At 45.3% G+C, this 18,768-nt stretch overlaps 1 protein-coding gene across 9 annotated transcripts in view; it reads left to right on the top strand.

Moving 5' to 3' along the window:
- The window catches only part of UNC13B (unc-13 homolog B), a 250,006-nt gene that overhangs the window by 67,116 nt on the left and 164,122 nt on the right, over positions 1-18,768 (top strand). For 8 of the 9 annotated variants that reach the window (XM_089498312.1, XM_089498261.1, XM_089498289.1 and 5 more), the window contains exon 8: positions 12,560-12,595. The exons of the other annotated variant lie outside the window; for it this stretch is intronic. In XM_089498312.1, the coding sequence (XP_089354438.1) occupies positions 12,560-12,595 (36 nt within the window). The remainder of the gene's footprint in view (positions 1-12,559; positions 12,596-18,768) is intronic. 9 annotated transcript variants of the gene reach the window in all.

The following is an 18,768-nucleotide window of genomic DNA, read 5'->3' on the forward strand; positions in this document are numbered from 1 at the left end:
ACCTCCTTGCACATTGTAACCCAGAACTTCTCCAGTGTTTGTGCAGCCATGTTGATGCTACAAAGAGCAAGGCAGGTTACTTGAAGGAGGGAAGCACTGTGTTTTGGCACAGTTAGAGGCAAAATCGCCTGCATCTGATGTTAGGTAAATGTGATTTCCCTGGAGCGTGCAGTCATAAGGGAGGCCATGTAGCCGGTGCACAGATTGCTAACAAGTATTTTATTTTGAATTGGGTTTGTAGGGAGACACCTTTTGAAACAGCACTGAAGGAAACACGGTGCTTGCAACTGTGGATTTTTGTTTGTCTTGTTAAGGAAGGGAAAATCTGGAGAACAGATTCCCTCTTTTTTATTTATCTGTTTATTAATTTTTCATATTTCTGTATCACCTCCCAGCCCACATGTGCTCCCAAGGCAGAACTGTGTCCAGTTCTGGGCACCATAATTCAAAAGGAGCAAATTGGAGCACGTCCAGAGGAGGGCAACCAAAATGGTGAAGGGCCTGGAAACCATGCCTTATGAGGAAAAACCTAGGGAGCTGAGTATGTTTACCCTGGAGAAGAGACGGTTAGGGGGTGATATGATAGCCCTCTTTAAGTATTTGAAGGGGTGTCACATTGAGGATGGAGCAAGCTTTTTTCCTGCTGCTCCAGAGATTAGAACATGGAACAATGGATGCAAGCTACAGGAAAAGAGATTCCACCTCAACATTAGGAGGAACTTACTGATATTAATTGCTGTTGTACACTGGAACCCACTCCCTCAGAGAGTGGTGGAGTCTCTTTCTTTAGAGGTCTTCAAACAGGCTGGATGGCCATCTGTCGGGGATGCTTTGATTGTGAGTTCCTGCATGGCAGGGGGTTGGACTGGATGGCTGTTGTGGTCTCTTCCAACTCTATGATTCTATGATTGTATGAGCGAATAAAAACCAATTAAAGCAATGCAAAGATAAAAAATCATTTTAAAAACACATTAAAATGCTTTTTAAAAACTCCTAAAAGCAGTCTAAAACCAATCCTAGAATTTGGTTTTGAAACAGTTAAAAAACAGAATTTCAGACACTGAATGCCATGCAGAATAGCACTGTTTTGGTTGCCTGCCCAAAGCTTAAAAGAGATGGGGCCAGCCTAACTTCCTTGGACAGGGAGTTCCGCAGTTGAGGCTGCTGAAGAGAAGGCACTTCTATGCATACCCACCAACTTAACTTCATGAAGTGTTGGGAAACACAACAGGGCCTCTTCTGAAGATCTCAAACTTCTGGCAAGCTCTTATGGGAGGAAGCAGTATTTCAGAAACCATGGCCCCAAGTTGCTTAGGGCATTGTAGGTAGCCTAAGGCACCAGCACCTGGCTTGAATTGAGTTTGGAAGCAAATGCAGGACTGGTGTTATACAGCCTCTAAAATGCACACCTGACTCCAGTTTGGCTGCTGCATTTTGTACTAGCTGCAGATTTCAAACATTTTCTAAGGACAGCCCTACATAAATCACATTACAGTAGTCTTTCAAGATGTTACTAAGGCATGAACCACTATGACCAGATCTGCCTTCCACAAGGAAGGGCGCAGTTGGTACACTAGCCAAAGCTGGGCAAAGGTACTCCTGGCTGCTGCAGCAACCTGGCTTTCCAGGATCAGCACTGGGTCCTAGAGCACCCTGAACCTACAAACATGATCTTTCAGAGGGAGAACAACCCCTTCAAGAACAGGCTGTGATCCCAAATCCCCTTTAATTCACGAGGCTCTGAAAGTTTGGTGTTGCTACTGTCCAGGTCACCCAATGTGGCTCATTAGAAAATCTGAAGGATATGAGAGTCATATTCTTCTCCATAAATAAATTGTTGGAGGTGGAGAGTGAGTTGCATAAAAGTTGGAGAAATGACAACATCATGCTAGGCAATACTTTTGCTTTTAAATTAGTTTAAGTATGTAATCCATATATTGTCTGTGGAGATATTACATGAGCTTTACTTGTTTCTACCTACTGTTTGCATGCCCTTTGGGGCAGAGATTTGTTTTAGCTGTCCATTGCTTAGTTCCACGGGCATCTGGTGCTGTGATGCAATGCTGAATGCTCAAAAAGAAATATGGGTATAATTAGCATTGTCAAGAATCAGATCATAAAGAATCCATCAACAATGATGAGTAGTAATGGGTGAAGGGCACCTTGTCACAGAAAAGACCCTTAACAATAAGTATCTAAAGGGAGAAGGAGTAGAGCTAAATTCACAGTGTGTAACATAAGAAAAGGAAAAACGTTTGCAACAAACTTGAACAAAAATAATGAAACCACCTATAGTAAGTACCTAGTGGCAAGAACTTGCTGGAGAAGCACTACCCAAGTCTGTTCGGTCCTTTTCTGTTATTAGTGGTCTTGTTTTCTTGTGGTGTTGAGCATCTGAGACTTTTCTCTTTCTTTTGGTGCAATGTCAAACACACATATGAGGCACCTTCTATCATCAGGCATCCTAAAACTCAGGTGAATTGTTCATAGCATCGTATTTCCCATTTCTATGTGTGGTTGTGAAATCAGGACAGTGTAGAAAGCTGACAGGAGGAAAATCAACTCATTTGGGATGTGGTACTGGAGGAAAGTGCAGTGGATGCTGTGGACCACTAAAAGATGCTGTGGACCACTAAAAAGACCTACAAAGGGGCCCTGGAGCAAGTTGGATCCAAACTCTCCCCAGAAGCAAAGACGTTTTCGCATTTTGGCCATATCATGAGAAGACAGGACTCGCTAGAAAAGACTATAAAGCTTGGTAAAGTGGAGGGTAATAGGAAAAGAGGAAAACCACATCCCAGATGGAGAGACTCAATCAGAGAAGCCACGGACATGAATCTGCAGCACAGATGGGCAGCACAGTTGATGACAGGGTGACTTGGTCTCTGATTTATAGGGTCACCATGGGTTGAAGTCAACGACGGCACTTAACAACACAACAGCAATGTTCAGGTACCATGAGACATGTGCAAGAGGTATTTCTACTGGGGATGGAGAAAGTTGTCCATGAACCTTTGTAAAGAAGATGTGGAGACACAGAAATGAGTCTTTGCATCAACTACAGAGCCTTCAGATTCCAGTGCAAAGTGCCCAGCAATCTGTTTAATAAGCTTCCCTAGTCCCAAACAATGTGTGCCTTTGGAAAAGAACTTATAGAACAAACTCCATATCCTCTCTTTCTTTTTCAAGTCCATATGCCAAATGAAATCTCTGTGGCTGGATAACTAAATGGGTAGTCCAATAATTGAAGAGACAGATGGTGCCTCCATTGCAAGTTATGAAAGGCATGGCAGTCCAGTTGTCATGGCGAAGCTGGGCATTGCCACACTTGGCCATTGCTGGTCTCTGGGCTCCAATCCCAGGCAGGTAGTGCTTTTGCTTTCTAGGAACAAAGAGGCAGCTCAGGTACAGCCAGGAGGGATGCATGGAGTGGCTGGGATTGGGGCAGCCAAGACAACCCCTGGGTTGAAGGGCTGCTTAACTGTCTTTCTGCCCTGGAGAAGAGGATCATTGAGGTGGCTAAGTCAGTTGCCATGCTCTTGCAAATACCCTTATTGCATGGGTTAGGGTCAGTATTGGCCATGGAGACTTCTAGGTAGAAGTCATAATTTTTCCCATTCAGGAATCCATAGGTCTAGTCAGGACTGGATAGTCTTTTCAGTCAGACTCACTGTAAGATAGGGCTTGGAGATCTAGTTTTCACTGCAGAAATAATGCAGTTTGATACTGCTTTAACTGCCATGGCTCAATGCTATGGAATTGTGGGATTTGTAGTTTGTTGTAGCACCAGAGCTCTCTTGATAGGGAAGCCTAAATAACTCACAAAGCTACAAATCCCAGAATTTCATAGGATGGAGCCATAGCAGTTAAAGCAGCATCAAACTGCATTATTTCTGCAGTGCAGATTAGACTGGAGGCACAAACTCAGCCTGCTGGCACCTGTGATCTTGTGTTCACAGCATCCTCCTTTGGAGTGCAGGACCAGCCTCAGATCCCTGGGTCTCAGGAGCCTAGATGGATGAAATCAGATGGATGAAATCTTCCAGCCAGCCAAACAAACAACCAGGCTGGTTGGGATGTTGTAAATGTGCAGATCCTTCATTTCAGCTCCTCAGCTTCCTACTGGTGGCGAGGCCACAGACTGTGTGGTCTTTGGTAGATGTGGCACACAGTAATTCTGTGCCAGTTGAATTCTTTTCTGTTCCTATTGAGCATAAATCTTTACCCATCCTGGTAACCTCCCATAGCAGGCAGGAAGAGCAATGAAGGGATGGCATGACAGATGTAGGTTAATATACTGCCAGGTCAGCTAGATGCTTGTGGAACCGTAGGCTATAATACTGTCTTGGGTATGGCAGAAGTAGGATAGGGAAATGGCATCAGCTAGTTCTAGGGTTGTTGTTTATTTAAAAGAAGCAAGGGGCTGGATTCTTTTTATACTCAATCAAGAAAACTATGCCATTGCCAAAAGAAAAGAGAGGTATTAGGCAGGTTTTTTCCCCATGGAGGCTGACATGTACGGAAATCTAGCCAGCAGTTATGGAGAATAAAAGCCACATACTCTTGTCTGAAGAGTTACCAAGGCTGGACATGGCTTGTGTCAGAACAAGCATGTCTTACACCTTTATGAGCCCCCAATTCAAAAACAGAAAAGGGAGCATATCCTCTTAACATTTCAGGGATGAAAACCGGCCGAGCAACATCAGACATATGGTCAAGATGGCAAAAGTTATTAATGAGGGAGAAGAGACAAGCTAGAAGAGGCTGCAGCAGTTTGCATTTGGCTGATTCCTACTCTCCTCTCTTGCCTGCTGAGTTAATGAAATGCAGTTGACCCCCCCCCCCCCCCCCCGAACTAAGTTTGTGGCCACTGATGTAAGCTGAAGCTGAGGAGGGAAAGTGGCAGGAGGAGAGGGAAACCAGCATATTTTAAAAGTAGCTAAAAAGTAGAATGATAGAGGATCAATTAGGACTGTTCCTGCCAAATCAGGACATTTGGAGGGTGTAACTCACCTCCTGGATGACTCGAAGGATGAGGAGGAGAAGGAGGAAGAGGAAGGAGATTACCAGGAAACTGAGCTCCTGATAGTGGAGCAGTCTCTGAGTCTAAGAAGATGGGGTCTGGGGCATTGAGGGACCCTGGCCTCCAGCAGGAGTTGGCAGAGATTGACGATGACATGCGTGTGGCAGATTGGCAGTTTTCTCCCTCCCATGTGCCAGTGGTGTACTATTCCCAATAGCTTATGTTGCATAAAATATACTTGTCTTTAAGATACTATGAGGTGGTAAACCAGTAAGTTTAAGTGTAAACCAGTAAATGGCCCTTAGAGTCAATCTGGGGACTTGTCTCATTTATCTGACCCAACAGCAGCATGCTTGTGTTTTTGTCAGGTGATGTGGAAGAGGCTGAGCTTTCTGCTGGCGTATGGTGTCCATTTCTGACAGTGATTCATCTTCCAGCAAAGGGTTTTATATGAGGTTGGCAGCTCCTACTGGAAAAGCCTTTCCAGGAATAGTAGTCGGTCAGTACTGGTCCTCTGACTCATCTCCAAAAGGGAAAAAGTGACAAAAAATGGGGAGAATGACTCCAGCAGAATTGCAGCAGTTCTACCAGTGAGGAAAGTGTGAAGGGGGTGAATTGGGTCTTGCTGGTTTATTTCAGGGATTTGGAGCCTGGCTTTCTCCAGGGTGGCTTATGAAGAACTGAAATTACAGTAATAAACACAAACAATAATAATACACATTTAAAGGGAGTAACATAAAGCAGCAGATGGGAGGAATGGGAGCAGAGAGCTCAAAAATACAAAGCCATCACCTGCAGCGATAAGTCCATTTCAAGTACTTTGGATGGCTGCAGCCTTCCTACCAAGTAAACTCACTTGCTCTTCTGGGTGGAGAGCTGCCTCTTTGTAGAATTAAATAGGGCACTGATGGTAGATGGGGCATATGTCACACAGAATCAGAGAGCTGCAAGGACCATCTTGTCCAACGCCCTGCCATGATGTAGAAGTGAGTGAACGCTTGAGAGGTTGGCTGGCATGGCTAGGTCCTGCAAGGGCATTGCCTAGTAGATAGAGGGACAGAGCTGGCAGCTGGCAAAGGGCAGCTTGTGGGCTGCATTTTACCACTTGAATCCCCCACCCACCAATTAAAAGAAATTGGTGCAATGGGGGGGGGGGGGTTGCCCCAAGCTACACAGAAACCCTCCTTAGCTCTTGAAAACACACAAAAATACTCCCAACCCTACAAGTACCCCAGAACTCCCATACTGTCCCCAAACACTTCTGTTTACCTCTGCAGTCATTCTCAAAATGGAGACAGAAGTAATACATCATCAATTCCTGTGAGCATTTGAAGAGGGATTGTAGAGTCAAATTGGGGATGTTTGTGCTTGCTGTGTGTCGGAGCATTGGTGGGGGGGGAAGCTTCTGAGGGGGAAAAACCACTTCTGTTATCACTAGTGAGTGGCTGCATTGGGCTGTGGTGGTGGTAGTGGGGGAAATGGGCTGTCTTTAAGCAGCCTCTCCATGGGAAGAGGAAGTCTTGTGGTCCAGGACAGGGGTTTTCATTCCTCACTCCAGCTCTTGGAAGCCCTGCCCATTGGCCATGCTGGTTGGGGCTCCTGGGAGCACTCAAACAAGAAAGGGTCACTGGGAGGGCTTGGCTACCAACAGAAGATTGATGGCCAGTTCCAGGTAAGAGTTAGACATTTAAGTTTGCTCCACTATCAGTAGCCTTCTGGTGTAAGGTGATGCTTACATGCCTGTTGACCAGCAGTAGCCCAGAGGTGAGTTAGTTGTGTGGTCTGAACTTGGTTAAGGTTTCTGACAGGCAAGGTGGAAGTCCTGGGAGCTCAGTGCCTCTGGAGCACATATCTAGATGCTGAAGATTCTCTCAGTGCAGGTCAGGACTACGCTTCGTGGACTGGATGAAGGGGACTCAAGTCCCAGAAAGCAGGTGCCATAATAATTCTCTTCAAGATGCCACAAAACTTCTGGTTTTGTTCCTCTGTTGTTGTGGTTGTATTTTGGTATCATGATTATATCTTAGGCAGAGGAAAAGCTTTTGGGGACAGGAGCTGAGAAGATCTTTAACAGCTGTGCAGATGGGTGGCATACTGAGAAACCACGTGAGTACTGTGGGCAGTGCCAGAGAACTGAAATGGCACGTTGTCACTGAAGCTGAAATAGTTGCAGATGAGAACAAAATGGCTGGTTTGGGTGGCTAGGCATGCTCTATGGCTAGGCTGCTGTTGTCATCTAGTTTTTGTTGTAGCTGCTGCTGTTTTTGTTGTTAACTGTGTACCACCAAGAATAGTATTCCTGATAGCTTGTAGTCCTGTTAAGCTGCAAGTGACTGGAAGTCAAGTTCTGTTTTTCACTTCTGAGTTTTTAGGGATGTTTTGTTGGGGTCCAAGGGCATTTATAGGCAAACTGCAACTCTTAAGTGGCATTTCAAGGCATCATTTTGCCTGAATATCGTAAGAGGGGGGCTTGGAGCTTGAACACATAGGTCACATAGGTTTAGTGCCCACAAGGAAGGAATGGGGGCCACAAATGGCCCTCAGGCTGCACTTTCTGCCCTCCTGGTATGCAGGGCGTCAGAGAAGGGGGGAGAGAGAGGGTTACTAATGCCGATGTGAACAGAAGTGTAAAATATTCCCCACTGCTTGCAATATTAAATTATTAAGACAGGTTTGAATGCGGTTGGGGTAGAAGAGGCAGATGGAGTAAGCTAGTACGAATTCAGTCCATTAGCAAGGGTCAAGCAGAGGCTGTGGCCATCTTGGCTATGGAGAGCAGATTCTGTGGAGGCCTGTGATGTGATTATTCCATGTGCAAGTTGGGCTTGTTAAGCTTGATTAGTGGCTGCTGCACTCAGCCCAGAGAGCTCTGGGGGAGACACGTCAGCTGTAATGGGACAAATGGTTGGGGGCAACATGAATGCAGGAAGCGATAGATTTCTGGCAGATCTCCTTGCAGCCCAGTTACTGGAGCGGAGCAGTGTTCAGAACATCAGACCCAGAGGCTTCCAGTCTTCGCTATGTGCGCTTCCTTCGTGCCAGCTCCATTGCTGATCATGACACTTTTGACCCTTTCTCTGTATCATAATTGGGATGGGAAGCTCAATGTTGGAATATTTGACTCATCACATAAGGTGAACTTAGCCGAGGATGGGTCAAAGTTAGTAGCGTTTTCATACACTGTACTGTCAGGGCTGGTTTTAACTCTGGGCATGTTGGAGCAGGGGATGGGTTGTTGTTTTTTTGGCAGCAAATGTGTATGTGTGCATGTGGAATTTCTCATCAAATCTGGCTTGGAGTTTTTTAATGGATGGCACCTGCCATTGTTGCTGGACTGGCACATCTTTCAAACCCATCTTTTTGCTTTGCTCACAGCTGAGTACATTATGGATGAACAGTCAGTCACCTTCCGGTTAGTTTACTGTGCTGCTGGGATATTATGTGTTCTGCTGCAGCTTCTCAAAATTTTAATCGTAGGTTTTTATTTTATTTCTACCCTGTCTTTCTGCCATGAAATGGCACTCAAGGTGGCAAGGAATAGTGACATGGACACACTGGAAACATTAAAAAATGCAGTTCTAATATACCAATAGTAAAAAGGAAAAAGAGTACCCACTTGGTCAGGACAATCTTTCCAGCACAGCCCAGGTTGGATGCCAATGGCCTCTCCAAATAAAAAGGATATTTGTCTGCTGGTGGGAGGACTACAGAGTGATAGTCTTCTTAGCTTTCCTGGGCAGGGAGTTTGAGAGAGAAGGATTGGCTGTTTTGTCCCCTTGAACTGTTTCCCCTGATGGCATGGGGATTGCGAGAAGGTCCTTAAGGTTGGTGGGTGGATGGATGGAGGTAAGGTAAGTAAGCAAGAGTTTGCCAGGCAGACTTGTAAGAAAGGATGTGGCCTTTCAAATGGCATGGTTCCAAGTCTTGTAAGGGCTTTGCACAAAATAATCAGCACTTTCTGAATTCTGTCCAGAAACAACCAGTGGCCTGGTGAGTTGTTGTAGCACAAGGGAAGTCACTCCCCCCCTGAAAATAAACCTGCTCAACCTGCTGATGTTTCCAAACACTTTTCATGGTTAACCCTACTTAACAGAGCACCTTTCCATTTCCCAATAAGAATTTGAACTAAGGCCTGTGTCAACATGGCCAGATTTGACATCCAAGAATGGTACAATTGATCACTGTAAAGTTTAATTGTATCACTGTACTCTTAGTCACCACTGAATCTTGGGCAGTGATGTTTAGGAATAAATCTCAAGAATTAGATGAAAAGAACAAGTTTTTCGAGTGATGAACAATATTTGAAATGCGTAACTAACGTGTGAAAGAGTTGGAAGAGATAGACAGGTTAAGCTGGTGAAGAAGAATTGCTGAAAAGGAGGAGAAAGAGAAAGGGAAAATTTACTATGGGAGTCCAGCTAGTGGTAGTAGATGTCCCAGGCTCCATTTACAAGGGTTTTGGGTGGCTGAAATGTGCAAGACCTTGGGTCAAGTCTTCCGATAGCTCACCTGTTCCAAATTTCTCAGAGGATGCCAGTGGCAGCTCATAAAAGAGCATCCACAAATGTTTTCAGCGGCTTGGAGTGCAATGTATCTGGCTCTGGAAACAGGAATGCACTTAAAATAGTCAAGTATTTCCCCCAAAACCACCTCCTTTCCTTCCCTGAAGTCCCCTCTTTGTGTTGTTTGTACTACTTAGCTACTTATTTATGGATTTGATGATATGCACCATTTAATGTAATGAAGTAGCTAAGCTATGAAACTACCGCAGAAAGAGATCTGAATATTTTATAAATATTGTTTATAAAAATAAAAATGACCAGATTTTGGCCTAGTGCTTTTAGATATATGGTAGCTAGACCCATGTTTTTAAAAATGTTCTGAATGAATGGCCCAATTGGTTTTTTAAAGTGATGTTTTTAGAGATTTCACAATTATCAGGGTATCAACCATGATTGGTTTCTTTGTTGTGGCTGTTGTAAAGGGGGAAATGAAAAAAGTTTTGCATGTGCTAACCCTCCAAATGCCTGTATCGCTATTATTTGTGAATTCTGGTGCTAGGGGAATTCTTCCAGAGGAACAAGCTGACATTGTGAAGGTGTCATAGCATATTTTGTCATGCTGCAATGCCAAGGGATTGGAGAATGGGTCACGCAGCAAGAACAGCAGTGGCTCTTTTTCAGCCTGGAGAGAAGTGACCAGTGGGGTCCCACAGGGCTCTGTCCTGGGCCCAGTGCTATTCAACATCTTTATCAATGACCTGGATGACAGAATTGGGAGCATACTTATCAAATTTGCAGATGACACCAAATTAGGAGGAATAGCTAATACTCCAGAGGACAGGATCAAGATTCAAAATGATCTGAATAGACTAGAAAGCTGGGCCAAAGCTAACAAAATGAAATTCAACACGGAGAAATGTAAGGTACTGCACTTAGGGCAGAAAAATGAAATGCACAGATATAGGATTATGGGGGACACCTGGCTGAATGAAACTACATGTGAGAGGGAGTCCAAGTAGACCACAAGTTGAACATGAGTCAACAGTGCGATGCGGCAGCTAAAAAGGCCAATGCAATTTTAGGCTGCATCAATAAAAGTATAGTGTCTAGATCAAGAGAAGTAATAGTGCCACTGTATTCTGCTCTGGTCAGGCCCCACCTGGAATATTGTGTCCAGTTCTGGGCACCACGATTCAAAAAGGACATTGAGAAACTGGAGCCATGTGTCCAAAGGAGGGCGACTAAAATGGTGAAAGGTCTGGAAACCTTGCCCTATGAGGAACGACTCAGGGAGCTGGGGATGTTTAGCCTGGAGAAGAGAAGGTTAAGAGGTGATATGATAGCACTGTTTAAATATTTGAAGGGATATCATATTGATGAGGGAGCAAGCTTGTTTTCTGCTGCTCCAGAGACTAGGACCCGGAGCAATGGATGCAAGCTACAGGGAAAGAGATTCCAGCTCAACATTAGGAGGAACTTCCTGACAGTAAGGGCTGTTCGACAGTGGAACACACTCCTTCCTCGGAGTGTAGTGGAGTCTCCTTCCTTAGAGGTCTCCAAACAGAGGCTGGATCGCTATCTGTCGGGGATGCTTTGATTGTGATTTCCTGCATGGCAGGGGGTTGGACTGGATGACCCTTGTGGTCTCTTCCAACTCTATGATTCTATGATTCTAACTAAAGATGGTTGTTACAGTGCAAGAGGCAACTGATGCCTAGAAGTTTCAACTCTGGTTGGGGTCGCTGGCTTGATAGAATTATCCCGACACATGGGCTTTGCAGTTGTGATTTGGCAAACTATGTAATAGGATGTAAAAGCTTGTGGCTCAGGGCTCCCATTCTTTTTTAGATTATTGAGTGGGAGACAGAAATGCATTTCTCCTAGAGTTACAAAGGAAGGAAAGTCCCCTTCAGTTGGGGCTGGACTGGATGGCCCTTATGGTCTCTTCCAACTCTATGATTCTTTGATTAATGTTGTTTTCTATAAAGGAATATTCATGAATAACCATCAATCAATAAAAGAATAAAACAGAGGAGAAGCAATAATCAGTTCTGTAAGCCGGGGAAAGTCTATCCCAGGTTGAACATAGCTCTTGTTGTGGGGAGAGGCTGGGGCACAGCACAAGTTGATTCCTTTTGCTGTCTCTTTTTGTCACCCATATCAGAATGAATGTACACATGTCGAGGAAACTACAGCTGTCAATAACTTTTTGAGCACTTTTGGACTGTTTGAATCGAATTCACAAAGTTTTGAAGTGTTTCCCCATGCTCCAGTCTGGGGACATGTGGGATATTCCTTGTGAAGAGAAATGTACAGTCACACGTGTGGATGTGTGGATCTGCCTGTTTTGCTTACAAAAGTCTTTCCTGCAGATTCTGTGGTGATGCAGATCTCTTTTCACACTACACAATTGTAGCACATAGATAGTGTTTTAACTGCCATGGCTGCACCCTAAGGAATCCTAAAACATCACTGTGTTAGTCTGGAAAATGAGAATGCAAAGGGATCTTGTAGTACCTTTGAGACTAGTCTGAGGTAGTTGGCTTTAGTCTAGGAAAGCTCACACTACCAGCTTCTTCCTTTCAATTAGTCTCAAAGCTGCTACAAGATCCCTTTGCCTAAGGAATCCTGGGATTTGTTGTTTTGGGAAACATTGCAGCTCTTGGCCCAGACTTTTAAATGCCTCATGAAACTACAAATCTCAAGATTCCATAGGATGAAGCTACAGCTGCTAAAGAGGGACCAAAGTCCTGTAACTGTGTAGCATGAAAGAGACAACAGTTAATTCATGGGAACTGAAGAGATTATGTTCAAAACTAGTGCTGTCCAGTCATGGGAAGGTGAATTCAGAATTTTCCCTCTTCTAAGAAGTTAAGATGTATTCCCAAGTGGTAAGTTGTTGAACAATAAAGGATATTACTGTGTAATAAATAAATGGTTTGTTTCAGATTATCCCAACAAAGGGGTTCTCATTGACCTTGTTTCTCTGCACTTTTTTCTGTTCCTGTGTTTTGCTTCCATCCGTTGCATGCAGGCACCTGGAGCTATTTCGGATGGGGAGAGGAGCAGAGTATGTAACACCGTAGTGGTTTCCTACTAGTTTTGTGGTTTTGAAATGTTTTCCCATGCTCCAGTCTGGGGACATGTGGGATATTCATGCATTTGTAGAACATCTCCTGGATCTCCTGCTACTCTGTCTTTGCCGAATTCCATTCTTATGTGCTCCTTCCCTATATTCTCTCCCTCTTGTTGTAAGAACTAACAAGGGATATTCCTTAGGACTTTGCTCTTGCCCGTGGCCCCTCAAAAGCAATGGCCATGTGGCAGGAAACAGGAGGGGCTTTGTGGCTTTTGCCATTGTGGGCAGTTGTGCCAAAAAATCTGCTTTCCTAACCTGTCCTGTTCACATTCAGGTAGAAGCTCTGACCCTTCTGACCTCCCACACCATTGTGGGCACTGATTCAGCCCTGGTTCTTGTTTATCTCTCTGGGGCTCTTTCAGCTGAACCACTAAGAAACATTCTTGTGCTTCTTCGTGTTTATCAACCTGCGTGTAATTGCTTCCGACAAGCTTTGCAGAAGACAAGGCATACATCCTGCCCACACAGCAACAGTAGGCTCTCATTGCCCATTAAAGGGGTGCAGGGGAGTTGGAGGGTAGGGTGGTTCTCCTTTCTTCTCTGCAGCACCCCATCCTTCAATGAGGATTGGAGGCCATTCCCACGATGGGCCTTTGGAAGGCCAGTGGGGTTGAGGGAGGTTGGCGGGTGAGGACGCCTGGCTTCTCCTGGCTTCAACCTGCTCTTTTAAAGTCATATCTGTGGGTGGCCTTCACCACTGTGACAGGCCTGCTCTGCTTCTATTCTTCTCTCTTGCATTGCTTTGAGAGCTTTTCACACAGAATCACTGTCTCTCTGCTGCAAGAGATTGCACTCCTCCTCGTTCTCTGCTCTCACCCTGCCCTCTGGGTGGAGCCGTCTCAAGTCCAATGAAGGGTGACATTTGCAGTCACTTGGTTTAAGGAGCCTGTACCTCATGTCATTGGCTCATCCTCATCTCTCTGATATCAGTTTCAGTCTTGGTGTCTGATACTATATGGGAGTTAAGGCGTGCTGTTGCTCCTTTGGAAATATCTTGACCTCTGTTTCACTGGTTAAGGGAGGCTGTGGTTCTTTGCAGGCCCAACATTATAGGAAAAGATTGCCTGGAAAGGCTGGGGGGCAATGAAAAATATAACTCCTTTGCCATGACAGTGGCAGTTTGTGATGGGTTGGGGTTTGTCCAATATGGCTTAGTGGTAGAAGGCCTAAGGAAAGCATCTTCTCCTCTCTCTTTCTTCACTCTTGCTCCAGTGATCAGGGATGCCACCCCCTGAAGGACCAAAGAGAGATTCATACAACTGAAAGGGACTCCAAGCCCAGTGCCCCCCCCCCCCCGATCTAACGTGGGAAATCACAGCTAAAGCACCCCTGAAGGGTGGCCATCCAGCTTTTGCTTAAATACCTCTTGTGAATGAGAGTCTACCCCACTTTCCCCAGAGGCCTTTTCCACTGTTGAACAGATCTTAGACTCAGGAATTTCTTCACCATGTTTGCTAAGAATCTCCTTGTAAAATGCGCTCAGAGCCACATCCCAGTCTATACAATGGGCAAATGATCTCCTTCTCTTCCCCATCATACAGGACCAGATTTCTTCAAACCAAGTAACAACCTTCCCAACCTCTTGAGAGCTGCTGTCCCCAGGACCATGTTTCATAGCTACACTAAGGACCATCTGCCAAATGTCACTTGGGTGGCTGTAGAGTTTTCTGGTTTCTGTGGCAAAAGAGCCCATTGCAAGACATGGCCGTTGTTTCTTGGCTGTCCTCCTCACAGGTTGCTTTTCTGTGGTGGCTGAAAAATGAGACCACAACCTCCTTGTTGAGAACAGCAATCCCTTCCTTTTCTGGGAGAGTTTTTCTCTCTTGGCAGCATATATTAGGGCATGTCTCCTGGAATGGAGCGGCATTCATTTGGAGTTGTGCTATTCTCTTGTTAGAGAAACTTTTAAAAGGCACATTCATGGTACCATTCCCCTGCATCCCACCTTCACTTGCTTAAATTTCCAAATGAATTTAGTGGCTTTCATAAAGCCAATGAGGGAGTAATAACAGACTCTTGTTCACTGGCAGGGCTTGGTGTTTTTGATTGCTTAAAAAGACCACCAGTCTCATTCTGGGAGACAAGTGGTTGGAGAAGGGGGAGGTGACTGAGCACTGGTTTCTGCTAATCTCCTTTCCCAGGGCTTGCTTCAGTTTGGAGAGGACCTGAGCATAATAGCCTTTAGTACAGTGGGGGCTCCTTAGACTGGCTGTCCACTCTGAATAATGCCAAGTCCTTAGGTCCCCTGGCCTTTCCATTTCACACAGTGCATCAGGGGATATGAATCCGCCAACTGGACTGTGTTGCTCAGAATATGTGGGATGGATACCTTTTGGAGAACAACAACAGGGGATTCGGCTTGGCTTCATTTGTGGACCCTTCTGGGATCCGTCCATAATTTGCCCAGTGTTGACGCCAATAGTTTGCCCACTGTTGACGTCAACTTCACCTGTTTCTCTTGAAGTTCATGGCATCTTAGCCCAAGATGAGCATCTCTTCCTTCCTCTTGGGAGTATTTTCCCTTTTGGTGTGAGGAGGGGGAAAGGTGGAGCTGCGTCCTGAGATATTTCCTTAGTGAAACTTTCTCCACTCACTGCCTTGTGCCCCCTCATGTCTTGCAGGATGGGTGGGTTAAAACTGTGGTTCCCAAGTCATTGGGACCCTTATGTGAAGCTTCATCAGACCCTCTCCTCTGCAGGAAAAGAAATTAAGCTCATCTTCAGGATCTCAGGATGGATCAAGTAGGGATCTAGGAAGGTGGGCAACCTGGGGAGATACTTTCAAATCCCCCTCCCCCCCAGACTGTGATGTGAGTTGAAGAAAGAAAATGGAGTACTTGCAGATCTTGGTCCACTGTCTAGTCCTCAGTCATCATCCTGTCAACGCAGTAGTTAGTAGGACAATCAGGTTTAGAAGGAGGCAAGGGACCCTTTAATCAAGGCAGCTGTTGCCACCCAGAGTTTGCAAGATCTGAACAGGGCTGTTAAGAACAGGGGCTCTTATTCAGAAGGACACCATAACTTGACAACATATAACAGCAACAAAAGACACCCCGTTTTTGAGTATAAGCCCAGAAATATTCTGTGGCTGGAGCAACATACTGACATCCCAGGACACTGAGAAACTGGAGCGTGTCCAAAGGAGGGCGACTAAAATGGTGAAGGGTCTGGAAACCATGCCCTATGAGGAATGCCTTAGGGAGCTGGGTATGTTTAGCCTGGAGAAAAGAAGGTTAAGAGGTGATATGATAGCCCTGCTTAAATATTTGAAGGGATGTCATATTGAGGAGGGAGCAAGCTTGTTTTCTGCTGCTCCAGAGACTAGGACCCGGAGCAGTGGATGCAAGCTGCAGGAAAAGAGATTCCACCTCAACATTAGGAGGAACTTCCTGACAGTAAGAGCTGTTCGACAGTGGAACACAATCCTTCCTCGGAGTGTAGTGTAGTCTCCCTCCTTGGAGGTCTTCAAACGGAGGCTGGCTGGCCATCTGTCGGGGATGCTTTGATCTGGATTTCCTGCATGGCAGAATGGGGTTGGACTGGATGGCCGTTGTGGTCTCTTCCAACTCTATGATTCTATGATTCTATATGTCTGAAAATAACATGGGTTTTGGTTTTCCAGCGGTTCTTGATGGGGTCCTTTCCTACATTCAGCTGGTGCTTATGCCTCTCTCACTTCCTCATTCTTCTTCCTTATTTCCTTTGTCTCTCTCTGTTTCTCTCCTTTTTCTCCCAGATTCTAGATGGTAGATCACTGATGGAGCACCAGTGTGATGATGTGAGCCTCACTTGCCCTCTTGCTAGTCTGTATGCATGAATTCCAGGTTGTCTTGCAAAGTGGAGCATGCCTCTTTTCACTTCCTAAAAGTTGACCTTCCTCTGTTTTCCCAGCCAGCTTTCATTCTTCTGAGCTGAAGAATGTGAGGGGGAACAAATTGCATGGCCTTGGTAGGGGAGGGAGGGGGTGGCTGGGAGGTAGAATAAACCTGCCTGGGGTTGTGCATTATGCTGTTCATAAAAGAGAAGCTGGCTAAAGCGAAAGCCCCTTAGATGGTTTAATGAAGGGGTGTCCTCCAGATACAGTGGGGCTGCAGCTCTCAGCTTATCGGCCAAGGACGAGGAATGCTGGGAGCCATAGTCCTAGTACATCTGGAAGAGGGCCATATGGTTCTTGCCCCAGGTTTAGTGGTTTTGTCTGGTGGATAAAGTGACCCAATTCTTGTTTTTTAAAGTTAAAACTCCTGTGTAGGCATCTTTCCCTTTGAAGCAGTGCTCTTCTCAAGCTGTTTGGGGGGATGGCCATCAGCCTCTCTTGTTGGGGAAGAATGAGAGCACAGTTTTGGCCCTGGCAACGAGTTTAATGTGCCACATGGTGTGAGTCAGTGTGGGTGGTGGAGTGGCACAGCTCAGGCCTTGCTCCATGCTCTCTCTGTGTGTGGTACCTGCAATCCAAGACTCACAAAAGCCCCAGTTAGTGATCCAGAAAGGAGCAGTCACTTTCTCCACAAATAATAAGTATTTTTAAAATTGCATTTATGTACAAAGCTTCCCATGAATTCTTAATGAAGGAACTTTGTTTTTCATTAATCTACGGCCACATCATCATTAAACAGGATCAGGACATGTTTGGAAGAAGACATTTTGACCATCAGTCAGTCCTTATTGAGTCCTGAATATAAAGTTCCTTGGCAAACAAGATCTCTCTTTCTTTCTCCCCATGAATAAGGTTGAGATAAACTTTTGGTTTTTTTAATGCAACCTTGTAAGGAATGCAGTGATTAATGTAACATCATTTTGCTAAGAAACAGACTGCCTTAAATGCAATGGCCAGCCACAGGTGCTGCACTTGAATGCTTTAAACCTCTCACCCCACCACATCAGAGGAAAAATGCCTGCCCCGTTGTAATGACTGGGGGCTCTTCCCCATTATCAATGGGGTCTGAAGGAGAATGATTCCCTCCCCTGATTGTTCTCCTGAACTATCACTGAGCCCCCTGACTCATTTCCCTCACATGTCTTGCTTCCAAGAGGAGTTATTTTTGTTGATGTTGGGTATGGAAACTGAGGTTAAACTTCTTCAGCCAACCTCACCTTGACAAAGACTGCCTAGCCCAAAGCACTTTGGATTGTGGAGTGCTGATCTTGTTTTTAGATACTGCTTAAGCCCCTTAAAAAACAACAACAACAACAACAATAATAATTTATGTCCCGCCTCTCCAATTGGATCGAGGCGGCTTACAACATTAAACAGCATTAAAACACATTAGAATACCAAATAATGGCCCCATACAGACAGGCCAAAATATAGCTGCTTTGGCTCACTTTGAAGGTATGTTGTTTAAATGATGCATGTGTCCTAAGAGTCTGGAAGTCACGCCAAAGCCACACTCCAGTCTTTAGGAAAGCAGCTTATTTTGGCCTGTCTGTATGGGCCCTACAATTAATATAAGTACTGAAGCAAAACTTCTTTATTCCTTAGGAAGCATCCTCAAGGGGCCTAAGTTTCCTCTCTTGTCACACTTGCCCCCACTCCACTCTTGAGGGATTTTGCGGGGGGGGGGGGGAGAGCAGTCTCCTTCCATCTAAAACACACATTGAACTAATGGTGGCTCTTATTTGAAGGAGCTGCTTTTCATTTATATTCCACCAAGTGCCTTTGCATGGACCCAGACATGTTGGTGCAGTGAAATCAGCCCCTTTCTCTTATGGATAGTGACCGGCAAGCGCAATTCCATTCCAGGCAGTTTAGTAGGCAGGCAAGGGTGCCGTTTCCATCATGGACAATCACATCACTACAGAGGAGCTGTTTCAGGATGGTCTCCACCAGGGATGTTTCATGTTCTCTTTCGGGTTCCTTGTAAGGATGCACATTAGAACTCCACTTTGTATTGGCGAAGGGGACTATGGCTTCTTTCTATGGAAAGAAACCCATTGTTAAGTCAAATAAGAGAGTCTGAAACAAAAAAATCTGGCCTCTCTTGGCTGCTGGCTGGCCATGCTTGCCTGGAGTTTCCAAGAAAAAGATTTTGGTTGGTTCATGGACAAAGTGGAGAGGCTGATGCTGATCCAAGATGGGTTCTGGGGGACAGTGCCAAGCATCCTGGT

This window comes from Sceloporus occidentalis, unplaced genomic scaffold, assembly GCF_023333645.1.
Source record: "Sceloporus occidentalis isolate IW3139 unplaced genomic scaffold, rSceOcc1.0.p SCAF_1, whole genome shotgun sequence".
Taxonomy (NCBI): domain Eukaryota; kingdom Metazoa; phylum Chordata; class Lepidosauria; order Squamata; family Phrynosomatidae; genus Sceloporus; species Sceloporus occidentalis.